This window comes from Ranitomeya variabilis, chromosome 4 (genome assembly GCF_051348905.1).
Source record: "Ranitomeya variabilis isolate aRanVar5 chromosome 4, aRanVar5.hap1, whole genome shotgun sequence".
Classification (NCBI taxonomy): domain Eukaryota; kingdom Metazoa; phylum Chordata; class Amphibia; order Anura; family Dendrobatidae; genus Ranitomeya; species Ranitomeya variabilis.
Window position 1 is genome coordinate 736,966,595 of NC_135235.1, and position 27,879 is coordinate 736,994,473.

General features: G+C 44.0%; 1 protein-coding gene across 1 annotated transcript in view; it reads left to right on the forward strand.

The window, feature by feature from the left end:
- Positions 1-15,759, forward strand: part of LOC143768002 (uncharacterized) — a 579,067-nt gene extending 563,308 nt beyond the window's left edge. Inside the window, exon 7 of the mRNA XM_077256621.1 lies at positions 12,773-15,759. Within this exon, the coding sequence (XP_077112736.1) occupies positions 12,773-14,277 (1,505 nt within the window). The 3' untranslated portion in view covers positions 14,278-15,759. The remainder of the gene's footprint in view (positions 1-12,772) is intronic.
- The last annotated feature ends 12,120 nt before the right edge of the window (positions 15,760-27,879 follow it).

A 27,879-nucleotide genomic window follows, 5' to 3' on the forward strand; every position in this document is an offset into this window, starting at 1 on the left:
GGGACATAGTAATTGTTTCATACCTGGTCGACTTCCTTGCGGTAGGGAGGTCGGAGACGCACGGTACCCACCAAGTAAGAGAAGTGACGTCAACTCTAATAGAGTTAGGATTGATAATAAATACCCCCAAGTGAAGATTAGTGCCAGAAAAAGTGCTATCCTTCCTAGGGTTAATACTGGACTCTGAGGCTAAGTGCACACGTAGCAGAATTGCCGCGGAAATTTCCGCGGCAATTCTGCGCCTCCTGCCGCGGGTATATCGCATGCAGAATTTGCATGCATATACCCGCAGAAAACTAGCGTTTTGCAAGCGAAATTAGCTTGCAGAATGCTAGAGTTTTCCAAGCGATCTGTAGCATCGCTTGGAAAACTGACTGACAGGTTGGTCACACTTGTCAAACATACTGTTTGACAAGTGTGACCAACTTTTTACTATAGATGCAGCCTATGCAGCATCTATAGTAAAAGATAGAATGTTAAAAATAATAAAAAAAAAAAAAAAAAAAAGGTTATACTCACCTCAGCGGCTTCCGTTCCTAATGCTGTGTGTTCAGGACCTTCCATTGACATAGCTGTCACGTGACCGCGGTCATGTGACCGCGACGTCATTGCAGGTCCTTCACACACACCACGGAAGAAGGTCGGGCCGCCAGAAGGTGAGTATATCGCTATTTTTTATTTTAATTCTTTTATTTTTTACCAATTATATGGTGCCCAGTCCGTGGAGGAGAGTCTCCTCTCCTCCACCCTGGGTACCAACCGCACTTGATCTGCTTACTTCCCGCATGGTGTGCACAGCCCCGTGCGGGAAGTAAGCAGATCAATGCACTCCTATGTGTGCAGAATCGCCGTGATTCCGCAATTTTAATGAACATGCTGCGTTTTTTTCTGGATTGCGATTCCGCTCAGGAAAAAAATGCAGCATGTGCACAAAAAATGCGGATTGCATTCTGTTACATAGGATGCTTAATGTTAGCGTTTTTTTCGTGGTTTTATAGCGTTTTTATAGCGAAAAACCGCGAAAAAACCGCAAAAAATCTGCTACGTGTGCACACAGCCTGAGTGACAGCTCTGCCTCCTGCCAGAGAACAAGGTAATCAAGATAAGGAACTTGGCTCCTACAGCAATACAACAGCCAGCAATGACACTAAGAAACGCAATGTCCCTACTAGGCTCATTAACATCATGTATAATAGCGGTAGGGTGGGCACAGTTTCACCTAAGACAGCTGCAGTGGGAAGTTCTGTCAGCGCAGAAATTATTGAAAGGACATTTAGAAGGAAAACTATATCTTTCCTTGGGCATAAAAGATTCCCTAATCTGGTGGACTGTGAAGGAGCATTTGACATCGGGGGTCCTGTGGCAAAAACCAGTCAAGGACATTATTACAATCGATGCAAGTGGTACAGGTTGGGGAGCACACCTGAGATTCCACTCAGGACAAGGAACCTGTTCCTAGCTAGAAAGGAGTCACGGTTCGAATGTGAAATAACTGTGGGCAGTGGAAAAGGCCTTGAGACATTTTCTCCCCTTGCTCCGGGGGCCTGGAGTCATGTCGAACAATTGAGCAGTGGTGGCTTATATCAACCACAAAGGGGGGACGAGGTCCCGGGGGCTCATGGAGGCGTCAGATCTACTATTCCAATTAGCGGAACAATACCAGTTATCTCTCACGGCACTACATATAAGGGGCGTTGAAAATACACAAGCAGACTTCCTGAGTCGCAGAGACTTGAGACAGGGGGAATGGTCCTTAAATACTCAGGTTTTCCAACAAATAGTGCAAAATTGGGGCAAACCAGAGATAGACCTGTTTGCCACCTCACACAACAAAAAAGTCAGGAAGTTCTGCTCCCTAAATCCATGGGAACATCCATTTGCTGTAGATGCGCTACAAATACCCTGGAAATTCTCTCTGGCCCACGTGGTCCCCTCGATGGCAATGATTCCGACAGTAGTCCAGAAGATCAGAGAGGATCAAGTGAGGGTAATCCTTATAGCTCCGTTTTGGGCGAAGATGCCATGGTTCTCCCTTCTAAGGCAGATGTCAATTACAGATCCATGGATCTTGCCAGAAGTTCCAGACATGCTTACCCAGAGACCAGTGATCCACTCTCAAGTGGAGAAAGGGGTGTTCGGATGTGCGACACTGCGAGTGTTCGGTGGTGCAGGGGTTCCGCCGACATTTTGGGAAAGCCCGGAGCCCCCTTACTTTCCTGATTTACTTGTGGACTCTGGGAAAATGGCCGCTGGGGGCGGCGCATGCGCAATCTCATCTTCTGAGATCTTGGAGTTGAGATGTCCATCTGTGCATGCGCTGCCCCCGGCAGCCATTTCCCAGAGTCCACCTCAATTTAAACCATGGAAGTGCAGGGGTCCCGGGCTTTCACAAAATATCGGAGGCACCCCCACACCACCGATCACTTGCAGTGTTGCACCTTCAAACACCCCCTCATCCCAGCCTGCAGCATTGCGCCACTCTTGCCTCATCGAGCAGCAACCCTGGGACCCTGCTCCACCGTGGCCAGTAAGGTGTACTCGAATTATAAGATGCACCCCCATTTTCCCCAAATAATTTTTTGGGAAAAAAAGTGCGTCTTATATTCAGAAAAATACGGTATTTATTTTTTTTACTCACTTATATTGCGTCAATAATTTCACAGCACTTTACAGATATTAATGTCACTTTCCCCATTGGATCTCACAATCTAAATTTCTTATCAGTATGTATTTGGAGCGTGGAAAGAGAAATGACTACCGGAGGAAACCCTCGCAAACACGGGGAGAACATACAAACTTCTGTCCTTGGTGGGGTTGGAACACAGGACTCCAGCACTGCAAGGCTGCTAATATTTTTGCATTGATGAGTCAATGTTCCCAGGGTTGGAAGCCTATCACTGTGATACACACACTGTGTGCATCACTGCTGTCTTGGGGAAACCCATTGTCAAGATTGTCAAGCATGTTTTGATACTGCAGCATGGGCGCATCCCTTTCCGGGGGGGGGGGGTAGCAATTGGCAAAATGTACTTTTGTATTGTGGATCCAACAGACTGGCAACCTGATTGTCGGAACGATTTCGAATCCCAACAATATGGGCAACAATGTTGCAGATAGTACTGCAAGAAAGCGCTTATGGGCCGGTCTCTTTCATGAGGTCCAAGTCTATAGTCTGTTGGTAGCAGGATAGCACTTAAGCTTGCTTAATCCATCCCCCTGGGCAACCACTGTTAACTGACAGAGCACTGACCACTGACAGAGAGTGAATAATTATCCTCTTCATTACCTAACTGTTGCGCATCCATCAACTCTTCCTCCTTGTCCTTGTCCATTTGTTTCTCCAATGGCAACCACCAGTGAGACAACAGACTGGAACTTAGCGATATTGTTAACCATTCCTCATCCTCCTCTGCTTCCTCCTCTTCCCCCCGGGACCACCACCACCCCCTCCCACAGACTATTCATAGTGTGATCCAGCATGTAGATGACCGAAATAGTGATTCTGATGACAGCATCGTCAGCACTAATCATCTTAGAAGCCATTTCAAAAATGTGCAGAAGGGTGCAGAGGTCCTTCATCTGTGCCAATCTGTAAGTGTGAATTTGCACCATGTCCATACTGCGTTGTGCCAGGCTATACAAAATGTCATACTACACCAGGTCTTGGAGCTGATACAACAGTCGCTGCAACATGTGCAAAGTTGAATTCCACGGTGTTGTCACATCGCATATCAATCAGTTAACCGAGAGGCATACCAACTTAAGAGGAATGCTGTAAGTGAGCACACAATGACAGTGGTTTCTGCAGCATGCGAGCCGTTCAAGGCACATGTGTGTGGTTGCCCTCACGTAGGGCCGCCACCAGGTTTGCACCAGTATCACACACGGCCTTCCCTGGCTCCAGGTTCAGTGGAGAAATCCAATGCTTAGCATGGATAGTTGTCCACAACTTTTGATTTGTATGACTGCGATCTCCAGGTAATATTCATTTAAACACTGCCTGATTGCATTGAGCCCTGGCTGCGCAGTACGGAGGTGGGGGGGATTCTTTCTGCAGTGTTGGATCGTGTGTCTCATTAAGGTAGAGGTTGAGGGCGTAGGTGGAGGCCCTAGAGGAGGTGGAGCAGGCAGAAGTACTGGAGGAAGTGTTAGAGGGCCTCCTCCACACTCAACTTTCCCCTCTCCAGTCCATCCTTAATGCAGCAGCCAGGGTCATCTATTTGGCTAATCGCTACCCAGACGCTTACGCTCTGTGCCTGTCATTGCACTGGCTGCCCATACATTATAGGATCCAATTTAAACTGCTTGTTCTCACCCACAAAGCTATTTACAGAGCCGCACCCCCCCCCCTCTTCTCCCTCATTTTTGTTTTTCAGCCTACCTTCTTGTTAGGCTCCGAAAGCGAATTTTGACTAACATCCACCCTAATCCGTACCTCACACTCCCATCTTCAAGACTTCTCACGTGTTGCACCAATCCTCTGGAATGTTCTACCCCAAGAAATTAGGACTAACCACAACTTACAGTTTTAGGCACTCCCTAAAAACACGTCTGTTTAGGGCGGCCTATCACGTTCCCATATTGAAGTCCTTATACACTGTTCAAAAAAATAAAGTGAACACTAAAATCCCACATCCTAGATATCACTGAAAGAAATATTCCAGTTGTAGGTTGATCCAACTTCAATGGAAATGCCTCAAGAAAAGGAAATGATGCTCAGTAGTGTGTGTAGCCTCCACGTGCCTGTATGATCTCCCTACAATGCCTGGGCATGCTCCTGATGAGGCGACGGATGGTCTCCTGAGGGATCTCCTTCCTGACCTGGGCTAAAGCATCCGCCAACCCCTGGACAGTCTGTAGTGAAACGTGATGTGACGTTGGTGGATGGTGCGAGACATGATGTCCCAGATGTGTTCAATCGGATTCAGGTCTGGAGAAAGGGCGGGCCAGTCCATAGCTTCAATGTCTTCATCTTGCAGGAACTGCTGACACACTCTAGCCACATGAGGTTCGGCATTGTCCTGCATTAGGAGGAACACACGGCCAACCACACCAGCATATGGTCTCACAAGTGGTCTGAGGATCTCCTCTCGGTTTCTAATGGCAGTCAGGCTACCTCTGGCAAGCACATGGAGAGCTGTACAGCCCTCAAAAGAAATGCCACCCCACACCATTACTGACCCACTGCCAAACCGGTCATGCTGAAGGATGTTGCAGCCAGCAGATCGCTCTCCACGGCATCTCCAGACTCTGTCACGTGTATCACATGTGCTCAGTGTGAACCTGCTCTCATCTGTGAAGAGCACAGGGTGCCAGTGGCGAATTTGCCAATCGTCCTGCACGGTAGTTGGGCTGTGAGCAGAACCCCCATCTGTGGACGTCGGGCACTCAGACCATCCTCATGGAGTCGGTTTCGAGCCTAAAAACAAATCTGTTTAGGGTGGCCTATCACGTTCCCTAATCAAAATCCTTTTTACATAGATATATACCCTATTCTCTACTTCTTTGTACATAATTCGCCATCAAACTCAACCCTACTTAAAAGCCTCATGCAGCCTTTATCTTCCCCCCCATTTCCTCGATGGCTGGACCATCATTGTAAATAACCACTTGTACTTTGTCACCCCCACCTCATTGTAGATTGTAAGCTCTGAAGAGCAGTGTTTTCATTATGTTTGCTTTAATTGCTTGATTATCGTAAACTTTGTAACTTTTGACTGTTTTTTTTATATGAACTGCTGACTTGTAAAGCTCTGCGGAATATGTTTGTGCTATGTATGTATAAAGGTTATTATTATTAGTAAATTGAATATGGTGAAGTTCAAGCGCTTAGCTTTGGCATGTTTAGGTGGAAACAATCTTTTGCATGAGCACAATTGCACAAATGGGGACTGGCTGCTGTGCTGACATAAGGTGGAGTAGGGTGAACACAACTAGCTGCTGGACTGTGAGAGAGGTGCAGGCAGAGATGTTACGGTGGATTGAGAAAGATGGGATGTGCTTGGTATGTAAGATCAGTCAAAAGCCGCAGGCATGTCCACTTCCATATCAGCTGATGGACTCTCACTCACCCCGACTGTAGCAGGTAAACAAGTCGAGTTTCTGCGGCCGGAGACCTGTGTGACAACACTTGCCAAGGTGAGGAAGGAGGAAGAATCAGAAGATGCAGTTGATGTGATGGACGGTGGTTGGCGAGGCCTACTAGTCTGCATTTTAGCACAGTGAGATTCTAAGATTAACGCATGTTGTTCGCGCATGTGCCAGTTCATGCATGAAGTATTCAAATTGTTGCATTATTTTAACTCTATTCTGTCGTTTTTAACAAAGTTGGCAGATAATGTGATTTCTGTCATTTTTCACAGTCTGAAAAAAAGAGCCAAGCTAGGCAACTGCAGACTCACAAACTCTGCTGGCCTCTGATATGTTTGTGGTTGAGGACGCATTGCTTGTTGTAGTTGCATAACTCTGTGTCTGCCGGAAGCCACAACATAACCTCCTCGCCTTCCTCCTCTGCTGAGCTACTCAGCTGCATGCCTCTGGGTTTACACCAAGTGGGATCTACTACCTTATCATTCTCTCTGTTCTCCCACTCCTTACCCCGAGAGACACCCTCCTCCTCTTGCCCTGACATCACAGAACAGTCCGCGTGAGCCTAAAGTATCTGAGTCTCATCACGATGAACCCCACCCACTGGGGTTAACATCTGTTGACGACAATTTAAATTCTGCTTGGACCCTACTTAATACAGCTCAGGATCAAACTGAAAAAAATGTGGGCATTGGTGCAGATGATTTCCTCCTCTTATGAATCTTTGGAGTACTCTTCCAGTGCCCATGGCATAGAATGTGTGATCGATCTGCAGATTCAGACATCTGTGGTTCCCTTCAGTCAGTTGGAAGGTTAGAGAGTTGTGACATGGGGAAAACAAGGGTAATTGGTGGGCCACTTCTGAGGACTACTGTGTGTGATGTTAAGGTTGGAGGAAGAGGAGGAGAGGCCACTTGATGCAGCTATTGCAATCTACTGGAACACATGTTCTTTCTGGCCCTCCTCTACAAAGCGTACCGCTGTGTGGCTGCCAAAGAAAGAGAGTGGAGTAGCCAGTCAAATAACAAAAGCTGGAAAGTTGCTGCGCAATTGCTCACTGCAGCAAAACAAACCCACTTCTCATCTCTCATATCAAACCTGTCTCACAACCCTAAAGAGCTATTCAGTACTTTCAGTTCTCTCCTCCGTCCACCAGGTTCCCCTCCCTCTCCCCTCATCTCAGCTGAAACTTTACCTCATTCTTCAAGCACAAGATTGACAATGTAAGTCAAAGCTTTTGCTTAAAGTCCCCACAGCCCCTCCTCATAAGTATTCAACTCTTCTCCTCCAAAACCAACTTCACCATCATTGAAGATCAACTTTCCTCTTTACTCTCCAATCATGTCTTACCACCTGTGAACTTGACCAAATAAAGTCCCACCTCATTGCAAACCTTACCACAGTCTTCATCTCAAGCCTAACTCACCTCTTCAACCTGTTACTAACAACTGTTGTCTTCCCCTAATGGTTCAAAAATACCTCAATCACACCCATCCTCAAAAAGGCCTCCCTTAACCCATCCTCTGTATCTAGCTCTCACCCCATCTCACTTCTCCCCTTGCCAACAAACTACTGGAACAACACGTCCATTGTGAATTGTCCAACTACTTCTTTTTGCTCCATTTTTGACCACTTACAATATGGCTTCCAACCGCCCCATTCCAATGAAACTGCCCTGACTATAGTCACCCACAATGTACTGACCCCCAAATCTAAACAACGCTAGTTTTTCCTTCTCCTGGACCTGGTATCTGCCTTTAACACAGTTGACCATTCCCCTTTACTACAGTCTTTCTGATGTCTTGGCATTACAGACTTGGCTCTTTCTTGGATTTCCTCATACCTAACAGACAGGAATTTCAGTGTCTTCCACTAAAACACCACCTCCTCATCTCATCCCCTATGTGCCAGTGCCTTCCAAGATTCAATTGTAGGCCTGGACACTATGCTTAGGGCGTGCGCATGCTCCCTTCCTCTTAAAGTAACAGTATGCATTGCCCTAAGGTGTCCCCAGCCAATAGCTGGGTTACACCTTCTATTTAAGGCTCCTCCAATATGGAGGTGCCTGAGCAATGTTGTTAGTTTTCCTTGCATTCTTGCTAGATGTCAGCCCCCCAGGTCCGCCCGTCTGCTTGTCTACCCTGTACCCATCTGCTCAGACCTGTCTGGTCTCTTCTGTCCATCAGCTGGTCCAGCTTGTACCTGCCAGTGCTCCTCTAACACTTGGTCTAGCCCACACCTGCCACTGCCCATCTTTGTAACACACGGTCCAGTCTGGACCTGCCAGTGCTCTTCTGTTCCTCTGCCGGTCCAGCTTGCACTTGCCAGTGCCCATCTGTGTAACATCCAGTCCAGCTCGCACCTGACAGTACCTGTAAGTGACTGTTTGTGTGACCTGCTAGTGCACGTGTGTAGCACCTAGTCCAGCCTGCTCCTGCCAGTGCTCATTTGTGTAACTGCCAGTCCAGGTCGCATCAGCCAGTGCAAATCTGTCTAACACCCAGTCTAGCCCGTACCTGCCAGAGCCCATCTGTGTAACAACCGATCCAGCCTGCACCTGCCAGTGCCCATCTGTGTAACACCCAGTCCATTTCGCACCTACAAGTGCCCATCTGTCTAACATCTGGTACAGCCCTCACCTGCCAGTGCCCCTCTGTGTAACACCTGGTAAATTCTGCACCTGCCGGTGCTTTTCAGTTCCTCAGCTGGTCCCATCGGCACCAGTGGTTCCAGTGTCCCTACAGTGCCTGCCTGCAGTCTTCATCCCTCCTTCAGGCTGTACCAACCTACCCACTCTAAGGTGTCAGCTTCCACCCTCTGTAGGTCAGCCCTGAAGTAGTGCCTGGTACCAGTTCCTTGTCCCTTCTTGGGTCATGGGTGTTTGCCTGCTGCTGCTTATCCAAGGTCGGATTTGGTAGGCCACCTAGTTACGCCCCTCCAGACTTTCCGAGGGCTATAGCACAGTGGTTCCACAACCTTGCTTGTTACAGTCTCCATCTGTTGGGTTGGCTGTAGTGGAAGAGGTGTCTGTCCCCATTATACTAGTTTTACTCTAGTGAAATTGATGCCACTTTAGTAGTGTTTGCTACTAATTTTTGGAAATGTGTAGACTCCTGGTTGGGTCTCCTTCATATTTGTTGCCTGCAGCAGTAGGCCTCAGAGACTGGCAGGCCTCCACTTTCTTTTGTCAACTACCCATGTTACTATCCTTACAATTTTCTGACAATAGCAGTCTATGAAACTGATATTTGTACCATCTGATTATGGCTGAGCATAAAGGCAGGTTGAGCTGTTGCATGGGGTTTCAGAGCTCCCAGCACAGCAGGTCTATGCCGATGCCTCACCCATCTCATCTTAATTTGAAGTTCAATTCAAAGCTGTAAATGCTGGCCCAGACCCTGATACCTCATGCATGGCTTAGTTTTGCTTTTCCATGCTAAAATTTGTACTGTGGGTGAATTGAGGCCACTTTTCTGGTGTCTGCCCACAATTTGATGTGTTGTCAGCTTTTGGGCCCGTTTGAACTTGTGTATGCGTTTGTTTTTGCCTCCCATTGACTCCAATGGCGTTTGGCTATGTTCGGCGAATAAATTGGAGAGTTTTAATAAATAAATACTCTAATTACCCCAGAGAGGTTTCTCCAGTATTTACTCATTTATTACTGATGAAGTCTGTTGAGTTTGATCATTTCAGTAGATGTGTTATTGTCTTTAGTCACAGTTTTTGAAAACTGTAGTTAGTGTCCAAAATCATCAGATTTAACCACTTCCTGAAGTTTTGTGTTCCTATTCAGGCCTTATTTTTCAAATCTGACATGTATCACTTTATGTGGTGATAACTATTGAATTCTTCACAAAGAATAATAGGAAACAAATGGACCTTACAAATTATTTTCCAACTTCTCTTGAATGTGACAACACCCTATATACAGTTTTTCACTACTGTCTGCGCACATGGTAGGGTTCAGAAGGAAAGCAGCATTCAGCTATTTTTATTTAAACTTTTTTTTTTTCTTATTTAAAAAACCTCAGAATAAACAGCATATACAGTATTAACAGGATATGCATCAGATTATGTTATCTATGCTAACAGATATCAATACATGACACAATTACAAATATTACATCATATTTTGAATAGTATCTTTCACTGTAAAATATTACAATATATTAATGTATAACTATATATTTTACACAATTAGGACACTGCACTCATCCATTTATTAGGACAATAAGCAATTTGGTGGACTTAATGATTTAGAGGCTAGAAATGGTGATACACTCATTGGTTCTTTTGCATCGGTAATCTTATCTCATGCTGTTGAAAAGTTGAAACCTATCAGGGTACATAACGTGAAATTGAGGAAGCTAAAACCTTGGGAGATGGGTGCGTCAGAGGTGAATCACACCACTTCTCCCAGATTCTATGGAGTTTTTGGGGACATTTTCTATTCCTATACTCTATATTCTAATACGGTATTATATCTACAAATTTATTCCATTGATTAACGGAAGGTGCTGTTTCCCCCCACCCATCTCACCCATCTCACCCATGCCACCCATCTGGCAAGGAAAAGAGTCTAATAAGAATTCTATCATAATGTGGCCAAATTTCCTCATCCAAAATTCCCAACACACAGTTTCCGCACACAATCAATCGGTGCCCCAATGATTCTTGATAATGTAGAAACCACTTCATTCCTCCAATATCTCATCACTGCACAGTTCCAGATAAGATGCCAAAAATCCGCCCCCTATTCCCACATCTATGACAACCATCAGAGGATAATCCATCAAGCCTATATAGTTTGGATGGGGTAAGGTAAGATTGATGTAAGATATATAATTGTATTAATTTATTATTTAGTTATTGAGGTTATCAATTGTCGCAATTTGCCTTCCATGGGAAGTTGAGTGGATGCAACTTTTAAATTAAGCACAAAAGTATATAGTGTGGAAATTACACCCGTAGGGCCCTGGGTAGTAAATACACCTATTAGTGGGTATCTCAATATCCACATTCTGGGATGTGGGAACTGGTGCGTAATAGCATATCTCATTTGCAGATATGTATACAAATACCTATCCTATATTTTGTATGTATTTGATCAAATGATAACTGTACTTCATTTTCAAATACCTTGTCCGGTACCGGTGTTGTTATTCCTTATTGCGTCCAGGACATAAAATCTTGTAATATCATACGATGTGGAAACTCGGGGTTGTCCCATAACTGAGTCTCATCCACCGTTTACTTTCTTTCCAGATCTGTATTGCAAGTTCCCGCACAAATAGAAATCCTTGTGGTGGTTCATAGGATCCCTCCAATATTGCCCATATTGAAATCCTATTTAAAAGTTGCAAAATATCAGCCTCCACATTAGACGGCTTATCGTCCCTCAACCAACTTTTTAAATAATGCAGCTGGCCAGCTAGATAATATAAAAATAAATCAGGTACTGCATGTCCGCCCTGGCACTTTCTGTAGGTCTCTGTCAGGCGCGAATAATACTACAGAAATAGGGAGTTGGGACCATTTCTCACAGTTTTGTTTCATTATCTCACTGAGAGGGTATATGTTATCTATCAAATCTATAATATCTATTAATATTTATACCAAGATATTTAAATTTGAGTCCTTGTAAACCATATTCCGAGGGTCCAGGTATATTCTCAGTAAGTGAGGATTTGTACCAATTTATTTGAAGACCTGACTGTTTGATTAAACTGATTGCTCTTGGAAGGGATTGCTCTACTCCCAACAAGAAAATAATTAAATAATCCAACCTTATCCAATCTGGAAGATGTAGACAGATCATACAGAAAAAGAAAAAAACAAACACTGGGCAAATAAATAGATTGTGTCCAAAGTTATGCATAGAGTGCAGCCCCTTGCAGAATAGGCTCAAATTCATATGCAAGGAAATGCATGAGGTAGTAATGTAGAAAATCAGATTGTCATAAATAAAGTGCAAGGTGCAAATAACTAAAGTGCAAAGAAGGACACAAACAAAGTATCTGGATGGTTCTGGGGTTTGTCTCTTGTAACTCCCAGAAAAAAAAGTTAAATTAAATGTATAATAGAATAGGTAGATAAAATGACAAGAAATAAGTGATTCATAGGAGAGTCCAGAGACAAAAGTACATTATAGCACAAGGTCAAATAGGTAATTATCAGCAATTATAGACAATATCATGCAAGGATATGAGGATAAATCCAGGCCAAGAAAAATATCACATATAAATACCCAGGGTCCAGAGGGCTCTAATGTATCTCCTTAAACGCATACACTGGATACAGTATACTAGGAACACTATAGCCCTCTGGACCATAAATAATGTGGACACCCTCTGTTTTTCCACAGACAGATGACGGACATGAGTTGGGGTTTATTTTTTGCTGGATCAGTAGCAGTTTTTATTGGTATTATTTTCGCCTACTTAACAATGTTAGGTGACTTTTTATTCCATATTTGGGAGGCAGAGTAAACAAACAGTTGACCACCACGCTCTACTGGTTCATCCTATGAGGTTTTCTATTAGACTGTGAAGTATTATTGTCTTGGTGAATAATTCAATATTTTTATATCACTTGCCATTTTTATGGTTAGTAAGTATAAATGTTCAAAAATATGAAATTCAAGGATATTTTATTCAAAAATAATAATTGGTTTTATTCTTGGCAGATTACTGTACGAGAAGATTAGAAGGACAGCTGACATCTTCAATTTTTAAATCAGATGATCTTGAGATGCCACAGAATACAATTGAAGTGAATGCCATTACTCCAGATATACCATCATCCCTTCACAGCAAAGATCTGTTATCTGATCCTTTGAAACAGGTCCTGTCTTCTGATTCCTTACCAACTACTAGGGAAAATCAATGTCACAAAATAAGTAGTAAAAAACGAATGGCTCCTAAAGTAAAAACAGAATATGGAAATAGTTTTCCCCTCGAAATGTCTTTTCTAAGGAAAGCAAATTGTATCAAACATAAAAAAAATCACACAGTAGAGAATATATTTTCTTGTTCCAAGTGTGGGAAATGTTTTACCAAGAAATCAAATTTGGTTATTCACCAGAGAACTCACACAGGGGAGAAGCCTTTTTCATGTTCAAAATGTGGAAAATGGTTTAACCGGAAATCAACTTTGGTTAGTCACCAGAGAATTCACACTGGGGAGAAGCCTTTTTCATGCTCAGAATGTGGGAAATGTTTTAACAGGAAATCAGATCTTGTTAATCACCAGAGAATTCACACTGGAGAGAAGCCTTTTTTATGTTCAGAATGTGGGAAAAGTTTTACCCGGAAATCTCAAGTTGTGCTACACCAGAGAACTCACACAGGGGAGAAGCCTTTTTCATGTTCAGAATGTGGAAAATATTTTAACCGGAAATCACGTTTGGATAGTCACCAGAAAAGTCACACAGGTGAGAAGCCTTTTTCATGCTCAGAATGTGGGAAATGTTTTAACAGAAAATCAGATCTTGTTAATCACCAGAGAATTCACACTGGAGAGAAGCCTTTTTTATGTTCAGAATGTGGGAAAAGTTTTACCTGGAAATCTGAAGTTGTGCTACACCAGAGAACCCACACAGGGGAGAAGCCTTTTTCATGTTCAGAATGTGGAAAATATTTTAACCAGAAATCACGTTTGGATAGTCACCAGAGAAGTCACACAGGTGAGAAGCCTTTTTCATGCTCAGAATGTGGGAAATGTTTTAACAGAAAATCAGATCTTGTTAATCACCAGAGAATTCACACTGGAGAGAAGCCTTTTTTATGTTCAGAATGTGGGAAAAGTTTTACCTGGAAATCTGAAGTTGTGCTACACCAGAGAACCCACACAGGGGAGAAACCTTTTTCATGTTCAGAATGTGGGAAATGTTTTAACAGAAAATCAGATCTTGTTGCTCACCAGAGAGTTCACACTGGGGAGAAGCCTTTTTTATGTTCAGAATGTGGAAAATCTTTTAACCAGAGATCAAGTCTTGTTGGTCATCAGAGAATTCACACCGGTGCAAAGCCTTTTTCATGTTCAGAATGTGGAAAATGTATTGCACTAAAATCAAATTTTTTAAAGCACCAAAGAATTCATAGAAGTAAGAAAACGGTTTCATGTTCAGAATGTGGAAAATGTTTTACAAAGAAATCAAATCTTGTTACACATCAGATAACTCACACATAAGTGAAGCCATTTTAATGGGAAATGTTTTGTGAAGAAATAATCTCTTCTTAGTCACTAGAGCAGTCGCACAGGTGAGAAGCTTTTTTAGATTCTTAATGGTGGAAATGTTTTACTTGGAAATACACACTAAGCAAGAAAAAAAATCTTGCTAATAAGCGAGTGCATCTTATAGACTGGAGGCAGGTTCCTGGGACGGAAGAGAACAATAACACAGTGCTCTTCCTGATCACTGAGAGAACTGCTCTCTCCTCCAGCCCCACACTTATGTAATTGATTTGTGCAGAGCAGGAGAGGAAGGTACTGGGACCTGCACAGAGGCTGCACATCCTAAGTGAGCAGCTAAAGAACTTTTCACCCGCTAAGTTCAAGGCCCTTTCAAATCATGTAACACTGTTTTACATATTTTCAAAAGGTTGTCAGGTTCAGTTATTAAATGAGCCATTTCTAAATGATTTTGATCTCCTGAATTCAAATCTGACAATACAATTTTTCAGTTTTTTAGTTTTCTCGTGTTTCTAGGATAAAGTTTTTCTTTTACTGCTACAAATAATTAATGCATAAAACATTATTACTTTTGCAAATATAAAGATGCAGAATATTTTGTGTGAGGAGTTGGCCACTTACTATAGACTATTGGACCAATGCATGTAGAGCGGAATCCACTGCTCTAAGTGATGCAGACTTTTTCCAGCACGGTGTACCAGTTACGTCAATCTTATTGTTGTGTTTTATTAGACATTTGCTTGCTTGCCAGTTCAGCCTCAGAAATCAATCTTTCCATACAGTGACAGTAAGCAGAGGAAGACGTAGTTGGATCTTATGTAAACATAAGGCCAGAAAGGATATTTCTACAGGTAACTGTAAATCAGTCATTCTTTCAATCTCATCAGTATGTGAGGGGTCTCAAGCCATTGTTCTCCCAGCCACTAGGCCCATTGTGTGGCTATGTATAGTAGACCCAGGAGAGCCATCACCACTGGGGGTCTTGCATGCAATCCCATGTGATGAGTTTCTGGAATATTCTTCATTCTTTGAGCTAAAACCAATGTTTACCAATGTTTATGGGGAAGGGTGCGAACACTTCTGCCAATTCAGGGGGCTGATCACAGAGAGAGGAAAGGAAGACACATGTATTGTCAAGGAATTGGTGGAGTGACGTCAACGGGCAGGAATCTATCACTGAGGTCCTGAAGCACATGGATGAATGGCCTATGGAGTTTGGAGATCGGTTGTTGGCTGACGGAGTGTGATTTCAGTCAGCTAGAGAAACATAGGCTGTGACTGCACACTATACTCGCAGGAGATACCAAAAGCTGTGGGCCAACCAAAGTTGGGAGACAGTGGCTATCACCTGGTACAGGGGCAGTGGAACTACCGATCCTGGGTTGGGAATTTGTGGACTGAGGACATTGTATTTTGGCTATCTACCTAGATTTGCTGTATAACCGTGGATAGCAGAAATAAAGCTAGCTGCATCGTTAACCTACCAGGTTGATTATTACAACACACAACATCAAACCTTCACATTTTGTTATGCCAATTTTGTAATATTTATTCAGATGAAACATACCAACCATATCAAATAACTAAAACCTGTCTAAACAATATTGCTGTAACGACTCTGTTGTTGGGTATTCCGGGAACAGGGGTTCTTTTGCTTTCCCTAATGCTAGTGGTGCCCTAGCTCGCCCTGTTTCCCAACTTACTTCAGATGGTGACACCGGCACCACATACCTTGCCTTAGCTCCTGAATATGCCCTCTGTTTGTACCCTCCGCCCACCCAAGGAAGAGGGGAGTAGTAGTGTACCGTAATACACCAACCCGACTAACAAGGTAATACAAATAGGTATAAAGGAAAATAGCAATCATACAAAAATACACAAACAGAGGTAAACACCAGGGAGTGGAGGATGGGATAAAACCAAAGTCAGAGAAGGAGAAGATTAGCACACAACCAAAACCATGCAACAGTCTCAAATCCACCAAATGACTTCTCAAACAACAACAAAGCACCATCTCCTAGCCATGCAACATAAGCTAGCTTTGACAATGGGTGCTTGTGAGGGCCCAGATTATATAGTAGATAGGAGTGGTTAACTGAGAAGCTGAGAGCCTTAATGCAGGAAAGCTTTAAAGAGTAGAGATGGGTGGGCACCTGGATGTTCGGGTCCAGCCGAACACTTACAAAAACTCCAGGTTCGGGTATCAGCACACCCGGACCCTATTCACTTGAATGGGAGGCCTGAACATCTAGTGTTTGCCATGCTGTCATGTGCATGACAGTGCGGCAAACACTGCTTCTGATCGGCGGTGAAATCATCCCCACCGGTCAGAAAGCCGTAGTGCTCGCACTGTCAAAAGACAGCGTGAGCGCTTAACTTGATTGGAGGTATGAAGATTGCCTCCGGTCACTGGTGTCAGCTGATGGTACTACTGCTCCCATCGGCCTATGCGTGCTGCCACTAATAACTCCCATCAGCCGCTGCTGTGGTCATTGTTTTCATCAGCTGGCTCCTGCACTGTAAAGAAATAATTAAAAAAAAAACGGCGTGGGTTCCCCTGTATTCTTGATAACCAGGCAGGCAAAACTAACAGCTGGGAGCTGCAACCCTCAGCTGTCAGCTTCAGCAAGGCTGGTTATCAAGAATAGAGGGGTCCCCAAGCCATATTTTTAATTATTTAAATAAATAATTTAAAAAAACAGCGTGGGGTCCCCCCATTTTTGACAACTAGCCTTGCTAAAGCTGTTAGCTGGTATTCTCAGCCCATTTTAAAAAAAAAAATAAAAAAAATTGTGGCTCTGGGAAGAAAGGGAGTAAAAAATGAAAATGCAAAACCCAAAATACCTCTGGATGCTTTGCCTGCCTCTCCTCACTTGCTGCTGCTACAAGGCAAGTGAGGAGAGGCAGGCAAAGCACCAGAACTGGCGCATCTAATAGATGCGCCTTTTCCGGGTGGCTGCAGGCTGCTATTATCAGCTGCTATTGTCAGCTTTAGCAAGGCTGGTTGTCAAAAATAGGGGGGACCCCACGCTGTTTCTTAAAATTATTTATTTAAATTAAAAAAATATGGTGTGGGGACCCCTCTGTTCTTGATAACCAGCCTTGCTGACAGCTGAGGGTGGTAGCCCCCAGCTGTGAGTTTTGCCTGGCTAGTTATCAATAATACAGGAGAACCCACGCCCAATTTTTTTTTTTATTATTGATTTACAGCGCAGGAGCTAGCTGATGAAAGCAACCATCAGTCGCTCCTGATCTCGCTGTTATTAGCGGCAGTAGGCATCAGATGATGGGAGCAGTAGTCCTATCAGCTGACAGCTGACAGTTACCGGAGGTAAACTTTATACCTCTGATCACAGCTGAGCACTCACGCTGTCTTGACAGTGTGGGAACCGCGGCTCTCTGACTGGCAGGGATGATTTCACCGCCGATTAGAAACGGTGTTTGCCGAGCTGTCATGTATATGACAGCACGACAAACACCCGGTGTTCGGGCAGCAGAACCCAAACAGTAACACAAACTTCCTGGTGAAGTCCATGTTCGGTGTCCGTGCCCGAATAGTAGGTTTTTGGTACAGACGCTGAACTTTACTGTTCGGATTCGCCCATCTCTATACAAGAGCTCTCAACTGAGCATATTAACCCCTGCACTTCTAAAATACACTTGCACCATTTTATATGAAGTTGAAGTGCTTCTAAACAGTTCATGAGTAGGAGAAGTCAGATGCTGCAGTCTTCTGGCTCCTTTCTGTCGCAGTAAACCCATGACAATTGTGAATTCTAAAGTTATAGAAATTTCATTGCAAAATTTGGTCCTCATTCAGTGACAACTCTTTTTTGCTTGTCTCTTGTACTCCTACTCCTGCATCTCTTGCAGATTACTGTTGGTCAAATTGTAAGTATTGGTGGATTTTATTTTCCTTGATATCTTTTCTCTATAGCCGAAATATCTTGGTGAAATCTCTCACTGTGCTTGTTGCTCACTGCGCCGCAGTTTGGTGGAAGAACTTCTGTATGCGAATGTAAGAAATGCATCTTTAACCTTTTCCTGACATTGGACACATCCATACGTCATGGTCATCTGGTACTTACCGACCTTTGACTTATGGATACATCATGGGGATCTCCCAGCCACAGGGGCTCTGTGCACGATTGCCACCGGATATCAGCTGATTCTGACAGCTGACACCCGGCACTGAGAGCAGGCATTAATAAACCATAGTGGAGTGCTGAGCAAGGAAAATCCAGCAGTGCAGCATTAAAATCCATCGATATATGAAAAAGGTAAATCCAGATTCAGAGCGCCTGTGTATAATGTCACTGTTGATTACTGTATTACCTGTACACTGTATACTATATACAGAGCTCCTATGTATAATGTCACTGTTGATCACTGTATTACACTGTATGTACAGGGTTCCTGTGTATAATGTCACCGATGATAACTGTATTACCTGTACTCTTACACTATATACAGAGCTCCTATGTATAATGTCACTGTTGATCACTATTACCTGTACACTGTATACTATATACAAAGCTCCTGTGTATAATGTTTTTGGTGATCCCTGTATTACCTGTACACTGACACTATATACAGAGCTCCTGTTTATAATGTCACTGGTGATCACTGTATTACCTATACACAATATAGACATATTGTGTATAATGTCACTGGTGATGCCTGTATTACCTGTACACTGACACTATACAGAGCTCCTGTGTATAATGTCACTGGTGATCACAGTATCACCTGTACACTGATGCTATATGCTGAGGTCCTGTGTATAATGTCACTGAAAATCAATATTACTTATACACTCTATACAGAGCTCCTGTGTGTAATATGTGAAAAAACACGGCACTCAGGAAGGTTACTTGTAGGTGCTCAAGTAGAGTGTCCAGCACTTGTATCAAATGTTCAAAATAACTTGCCATTCAGTTTTTTGAAAAGAAACGTTGTGTTTCGAACAAATCTTGAACAAATGTTCTTTTGATCTGATGACACTGACCCTCTCCTTCCTGCAGAAAATCCTCTATATAGTGAACACCCAAATATCGGCTATAGAAAACCAGTTGTCAAGCACTATGTCACAAGAGGAAGTCTAAGAACTAAAGGCCAAAAATCAAGAACCTGTACGAGGCCATTGGCATGAACCGGAGAAGAAAAAGAGGCACAAATTCTTAAGAGACTCGGAGGACTACCTACAAAATCATGTCTATCAATGGCAAAACACTCAGCGTTTTTTCAGGCGTCGAACCTCCCAGAGCTCTTCTGGCTCAACAGACAGCAGGTCCGGCTTAATGAACACCTCAACTACAAACCCGTTTTTAGGGAACAACCGAGGCTGTTCAAGAGGAAGACGAGGCAGGGGGGCCAATGCTGCCAGGGACACCAGGGGCCACATGACGACCAGATCTCAAGTAGGCAACTCCACTAGTCATAAATATTTCCTCCAAAAATTTAGACACACATCAGCTATCACTTCTGCAAAAAGACCTATATTTTTGCCCAGCTTATAGAGTTAATTTCTTCTAACTTAATCTAGACCTTCAGAGATTCTTTCGTAATCTGAGATTGAAAGTACACTATTCAAAAATCACTGTACAGACGAACCCTAGGGATAATCCCGCTCTACTACAATTTAAGGAACTGGGATTGCGGACACCCAGTACATATATGCCACCTATGGACAACCCTCTGGTGGAAACCTTCATCTCCCTAGTGGAGAGGGATGTAAACGTATTTAATCGGGAGGTTAACCAGGGGAAGTTTCACTACCAGACCAATTTGACACCTATGGAAAAAACGGTATTGGACAAATTGTCATCTGATAAGTCCCTGATTATAAAACTGCCTGACAAGGGTGGGGCAATCATCATTATGGACAAAACAGACTGAGCTCCATAGGCAATTAAGTGACACTGCTGTATATGAGGCCATCGCGCAAAACCCCACAAACACAATAGCCAATAAAATACTGACAGTCTTGGACTTTCACACACAACAGGCCACTATTGACAAGAAACTTACACAATACAAAATACACAAGAGGTTACACAATCCTCCAGGATGTCCCATAGTCTCATCTACTGACTCTATCCTTTCTCCTCTAGCCATAACACTGGAGAAAATACTGACACCATTGACTAAACTTTCCAAGTCATTTTTACTTGATATCATCTAATTCATTAGATTCATAAAGACACTGGGTCCACTTCCCTCCTCTGCCATACTCACCACTTGGGACATGAGTAGTTTATACACTGCCATCACACATGTGAAAGGGATGAGGGCCACTGATAGGTTATTAACGGAAGCGGGTGCAGACCCAAAGATGAGACAGTTCTGCTCAGATTTACTGGGTTTGGTCCTCATGGAGAGCTATTTCATGTTTCAGGACACATTTTATATCCAACGGCAGGGGATTGCCATGGGTTCCAATGTAGCGCCCTCTTATGCAGTAGCCTACATGGTGGCTTTCAAAGAAGATCATGTCTTTAACGACCCATCACTTCAACAGCACTCCATAATTTGGTGGAGATTCATAGATTTTATTTTTTGTATCTGGAGCGAGCCGGTGGGGACACTCCTCCTTTTTGATACTTATATCAACAATGTTTGGCCCGAATTGAAATTTACACTCCAGTACAGTACAGAAATCAGTTTTCTTGACACCATGATACACAAAAGTACAGGAGGTGAACTTTCCATTGACCTCTATTCCAAACTCACTGACATAAATAGCTATTACATTACAACAGCTTCCATCCCCGACAATAAAACAAGCTATCCCAAAATCACAATTTCAAAGAGTCAAAAGAATAGTGGCCAAAGAAGACATAAAAAATTAAAGATTAGATGAGATGGAGAAGAAGTTCACCAGTAGGGGTTATCCCACCCAACTATTGACCACAGCCAGACAGTCCGCTCCTAAAAATAGAACCTCGGGTGCACGCATACCATTGTCAACACCTATCACCCCTACACCAAGCGGGTTCAGGCCACAATCCACAGGCACTGGAACATCCTTAGTAGGAGTTATCCGAACACCCCTGAGTTCCAGCAACCTTTTTTTACCTGTTTCCGTTGCCCCACCAACCTCAGGCATAGGTTGGTAAGGGCGGATGTTGGCTCGAGCACCAGAATACCAAGGCGAGTGTTCCTATGGACAAAAAAAACAGGGAACATTTCAAAGAGGCAACCAGATATTCCACTCTCAAACGGGACAAGGAATCTCTATCAAAGGCTACTATACGTGTGAACGTGTGAATCCACACATGTCTACATGATCAAGTGCCCCTGTGGCCTAGCTTACATAGGGTAAAATACGCAGGCAGTGAAAGACAGGAAATCTCAACACAAGTCTTATATAAGATGCAATAGGTATCACCTCCCCCTCCCACATCATTTTCAAAGAATGGGTCACAACATAGCGCAATTAAGGTTCCAGGTTTTGGAGCATATCGACCCCGGCAGAAGGGGTAAAAACAGGACAAAGATACAGAAGAAAAGAGAAGCTTATTGGATTTGTACCTTACAAACGTTGGAACCCAAAGGACTAAACAAAGACTATGATACCTCGAGCTTTCTGTAAATGGATTAATTGGACTGTTCATTGAATATTCATATTTAAAACAATTATTTATGGTATATTGACTAGGATTTGTTGTAATTAACATTTCTCTTTTTTTTTCCAATAGAATCGCTAGCCCCTCCTTCTTCTTTCTCTCTGGGCACCCCCATGCTTTCCATGGTAGAGTATAGAGTTGAGCGACTTTTACACTTTTAGGATCGAGTCGGGTTTCGCGAAACCCGACTTTGTCAAAAGTCGGGTCGGGTGAAATCGGCCGATTACTGCGAAAAGTTGGGGATCCGACTGAAACACGAAACCCAATGCAAGTCAATGGGGAAGCAAAGTCTGCATTGAGTGGAGGACAGGAAAACACCTACAGGGCCCATTTTAATGCCAAAAACATCAATTCTTGTTACTTAAGCTTGTCAATCTTAATTTACCTTACTATAATAGTTAGGCATTGAAAATTGGTTGTCATTTGGCTAAAGTTGGGGGGGTAGGGCTGGCTCAAGTTTTTCGTGGGCCCAGGAAACGCGGACTACGTCACAGCGGTGGAGCAGGGAGATGTAAGTATTTCAACTTTGCAAGTGCTGTGATCCTGAGCAAGCAGGGGGGGCACACTCATTCGTGCCCCTCAAAGTACGGCAGTGTTTGACGGCGGGGCACCTCCCACCGGCAGAGACACTTTTGCGTACTATGAGGGGCCCTGTGCCAGTGATGTCGCCAACGAGTATGCCCCCCCACCTGATGAAGGAACCTGCACTTTCATCTGCACCTTCTTCTTTGTCCCCGTGTAAGGTGGTATAGTATGCGGGAAGGGGAACCAGACTTTCAGCAGGGTCAGATACTGGCTGTGTAGAGTGCAAGGGGAATGTAGTGGTCTGGGTCAATGTACCAGCAGACTCATCTAGCAGTGGCTGGGCAATGGGCAGGATGAGGAGGAAACACAGATATAGGCCCAAAGAATAAAGTAGGCTAAATACAGTTCAAAATTGGTAACAGGACTAAACAGGCGGCATTGCTTTGTTCAGTGGAGGACAACTGTATTAAGTGGCAGACACAGTTAGTAGGCCCAAATAATAAAGTGGGCCAAATAAAGTTCAAAATTGGTAACAGGAGTAATCAGGCGGCACTGTTTTGTTCAGTGGAGAACACCAAGGAGCGGCAGACACCGTAAGTAGGCCCGACCAAACTAGTAGGCCAAATGCAGTTTCATATTCTATATACAGGCTGAAAGCCTGAAGATTGAAGCTCAGCTTTGATCAGTGGAGGAGAACACCAAGGAGCGTCAGACACCGTTAGTAGGGCCCAACCAAACTAGTAGGCCAAATGCAGTTTCATATTCTATATACAGGCCGAAAGCCTGAAGATTGAAGCTCAGCTTTGATCAGTGGAGAACACCAAGGAGCGGCAGACACCGTAAGTAGGCCCAACCAAACTAGTAGGCCAAATGCAGTGTCACATTCTATATACAGGCCGAAAGCCTGAAGATTGAATCTCAGCTTTGATCAGTGGAGGAGAACACTAAAAAGCGGCAGAAACCGTTAGTAGGGCCCAACCAAACTAGTAGGCCAAATGCAGTTTCATATTCTAAAAACAGGCCGAAAGCCTGAAGATTGAAGCTCAGCTTTGTTCAGTGGAGGAGAACTGTTGTGAATTTGCATTTTGCTCCCTCTAGTGGTCATTAGTGATTTGACTCTGGAGCTTCTGTCTTCTCCTATATGCTCACCTGGGCCGTTAGTTCAGGGGCGTTGCTATATAAGCTCTCTGGACCTTCAGTTCAATGCCTGGCATCGTTGAAATCAGAGCTAATCTGTTGTGCTCTTGTGTACTGATCCTGGTTCCTGCTTGTTAAAGCTAAGTCTCTTTCTTGCTTTTTGCTTTTGTTTTGTTTTGTATTTTTGTCCAGCTTGTTCCAATCTGTATCCTGACCTTTGCTGGAAGCTCTAGGGGGCTGGTGTTCTCCCCCCGGACCGTTAGACGGTTCGGGGGTTCTTGAATCTCCAGCGTGGATTTTTATAGGGTTTTTGTTGACCAAATAAGTTATCTTGCTTTATTCTGCTATTAGTAAGCTGGCCTCTCTTTGCTGAACCTGGTTCATTTCTGTGTTTGTCATTTCCTCTTACCTCACCGTTATTATTTGTGGGGGGCTTGTATCTTGCTTTGGGGTCCCTTTCTCTGGAGGCAAGAGAGGTCTTTGTTTTCTTCTCCTAGGGGTAGTTAGATTCTCCGGCTGGCGCGAGTCATCTAGCGATCACCGTAGGCATGATCCCCGGCTACTTCTAGTGTTGGTGTTAGGAGTAGATATTTGGTCAACCCAGTTACCACTGCCCTATGAGCTGGATTTTTGTATCTCGCAGACTTACACGTACCTCTGAGACCCTGTCCACTGGGGTCATAACAGTATGCCAGGCCAGTATTGAATGTTTGATGCATTGCAGAAGTGGGATTATAAGAAAGAAAATTTTGAGTTTTTTTTTTTTCCCTCTCTCATTTTTTTTTTTTTTTTTCTTTTCCCCTTTACCTCAGAGTGGCTTAAGCTTGCTGCAGACATGAGTGTCCAGACCTTGATTACAAGTGTGGACCAGCTTGCTGCTCGTGTGCAGGGTATACAAGATTATGTTATCAGAAATCCTAGGTCTGAACCCAAGATACCGATTCCTGAACCGTTTTCAGGAGACCAATTTAAGTTTAGGAATTTCAGGGATAATTGTAAATTGTTTTTGTCCCTGAGACCCTGTTCGTCTGGAGACTCTGCTCAACAAGTAAAAATTATTTCATTCTTACGGGGTGACCCTCAAGATTGGGCTTTTTCGTTGGCGCCAGGAGATCCGGCATTGGCTGATATTGATGCGTTTTTTCTGGCGCTCGGTTTACTTTATGAGGAACCCAATCTTGAGATTCAGGCAGAAAAAGCCTTGCTGGCTATGTCTCAGGGCCAGGACGAGGCTGAAGTGTATTGCCAAAAATTTCGGAAGTGGTCCGTGCTGACACATTGGAACGAGTGTGCACTGGCTGCTAATTTTAGAAATGGCCTTTCTGAAGCCATTAAGAATGTTATGGTGGGTTTTCCTATTCCCACAGGTCTGAATGATACTATGGCCCTGGCTATTCAAATTGACCGGCGGTTGCGGGAGCGCAAAACCGCAAATTCCCTCATGGTGTTGTCTGAACGGACACCTGATTTGATGCAATGTGATAGAATCCTGACTAGAAATGAGAGGAAAATTCATAGACGCCAGAATGGCTTGTGCTACTACTGTGGTGATTCTACACATGTTATCTCAGCATGCTCTAAACGTATAACTAAGGTTGTTAGTCCTGTCACCGTTGGTAATTTGCATCCTAAGTTTATTCTGTCTGTAACTTTGATTTGCTCACTGTCATCTTATCCTGTCATGGCGTTTGTAGATTCAGGTGCTGCCCTGAGTCTTATGGATCTCTCATTTGCTAAGCGCTGTGGTTTTATTCTTGAACCATTAGAAAATCCCATACCTCTTAGGGGTATTGATGCTACGCCATTAGCAGAAAATAAACCGCAGTATTGGACACAGGTTACCATGTGCATGACTCCTGAACACCGCGAGGTGATACGTTTTCTTGTTTTGCATAAAATGCATGATGTGGTTGTTTTGGGGCTGCCATGGTTACAGACCCATAATCCAGTCCTGGACTGGAAGGCTATGTCAGTGTCAAGTTGGGGCTGTCGTGGTATTCATGAGGATTCCCTGCCTGTGTCTATTGCTTCTTCTACGCCTTCGGAAGTTCCGGAGTATTTGTCTGATTATCAGGATGTCTTTAGCGAGTCCAGGTCCAGTGCATTGCCTCCTCATAGGGAATGTGACTGTGCAATAGATTTGATTCCAGGGAGTAAATTTCCTAAGGGAAGACTGTTTAATCTGTCGGTACCTGAACATACCGCTATGCGTTCATATATCAAGGAGTCTCTGGAGAAAGGACACATCCGTCCGTCTTCTTCCCCTCTTGGTGCGGGATTCTTTTTTGTGGCTAAAAAGGACGGATCTTTGAGGCCTTGTATTGACTATCGGCTTTTAAATAAGATCACTGTCAAATTTCAGTATCCTTTGCCGCTGTTGTCTGACTTGTTTGCCCGGATTAAAGGTGCCAAGTGGTTCACCAAGATAGACCTTCGTGGTGCGTACAACCTTGTGCGCATTAAGCAAGGTGATGAATGGAAAACCGCATTCAATACGCCCGAAGGTCATTTTGAGTACTTGGTGATGCCTTTTGGGCTCTCTAATGCCCCTTCAGTTTTTCAGTCCTTTATGCATGACATTTTTCGGAACTATCTGGATAAATTTTTGATCATTTATCTGGATGATATTCTGGTTTTTTCTGATAATTGGGACTCACATGTGGAGCAGGTCAGGATGGTCTTTAAAATTTTGCGTGAAAATTCTTTGTTTGTCAAGGGCTCAAAGTGTCTTTTTGGTGTACAGAAGGTTCCCTTTTTGGGGTTCATTTTTTCCCCTTCTGCTGTGGAGATGGACCCAGTCAAGGTCCGAGCTATTCTTGATTGGACTCAGCCCTCGTCAGTTAAGAGTCTTCAGAAGTTCTTAGGTTTCGCTAACTTCTACCGTCGTTTTATCGCTAATTTTTCTAGCATTGTGAAACCTTTGACGGATATGACCAAGAAGGGCTCCGATGTGGCTAATTGGGCTCCTGCTGCCGTGGAGGCTTTCCAGGAGTTGAAACGTCGGTTTACTTCGGCGCCTGTTTTGTGCCAGCCTGATGTCTCGCTTCCCTTTCAGGTTGAGGTGGATGCTTCAGAGATTGGAGCAGGGGCCGTTTTGTCGCAGAGAGGTCCTGGTTGCTCTGTTATGAGACCTTGCGCCTTTTTCTCTAGGAAGTTTGCGCCTGCTGAGCGAAATTATGATGTGGGCAATCGGGAGTTGTTGGCCATGAAATGGGCATTTGAGGAGTGGCGTCATTGGCTCGAGGGTGCTAAGCATCGTGTGGTGGTCTTGACTGATCACAAAAATCTGATGTATCTCGAGTCTGCTAAACGCCTGAATCCTAGACAGGCCCGCTGGTCATTGTTTTTCTCCCGTTTTGACTTCGTTGTCTCGTATTTACCAGGTTCAAAGAATGTGAAGGCCGATGCTCTTTCCAGGAGCTTTGTGCCTGATGCTCCTGGAGTCGCTGAACCTGTTGGTATTCTTAAGGATGGAGTTATCTTGTCAGCTATTTCTCCAGATCTGCGACGTGTGTTGCAGAGATTTCAGGCTGATAGGCCTGATTCTTGTCCACCTGACCGACTGTTTGTGCCTGATAAGTGGACCAGCAGAGTCATTTCCGAGGTTCATTCCTCGGTGTTGGCAGGTCACCCAGGAATTTTTGGCACCAGAGATCTGGTGGCCAGATCCTTTTGGTGGCCTTCCTTGTCAAGGGATGTGCGGTCATTTGTACAGTCCTGTGGGACTTGTGCTCGAGCTAAGCCTTGCTGTTCTCGTGCCAGCGGGTTGCTCTTGCCCTTGCCTGTCCCTAAGAGACCTTGGACACATATCTCCATGGATTTCATTTCGGATCTTCCGGTGTCTCAAGGCATGTCTGTTATCTGGGTGATATGTGATCGCTTCTCCAAGATGGTCCATTTGGTTCCTTTGCCTAAGCTGCCTTCCTCTTCCGATCTGGTTCCTGTGTTTTTCCAGAACGTGGTTCGTTTGCACGGCATCCCTGAGAATATTGTGTCAGACAGAGGATCCCAGTTCGTTTCCAGATTCTGGCGATCCTTTTGTAGTAGGATGGGCATTGATTTGTCGTTTTCGTCTGCTTTCCATCCTCAGACTAATGGACAGACGGAGCGAACTAATCAGACTTTGGAGGCTTATTTGAGGTGTTTTGTCTCTGCTGATCAGGACGATTGGGTGACCTTCTTGCCGTTGCCTGAGTTTGCCCTTAATAATCGGGCTAGTTCCGCCACTTTGGTTTCGCCGTTTTTCTGCAACTCTGGTTTCCACCCTCGTTTTTCTTCGGGTCATGTGGAACCTTCTGACTGTCCTGGG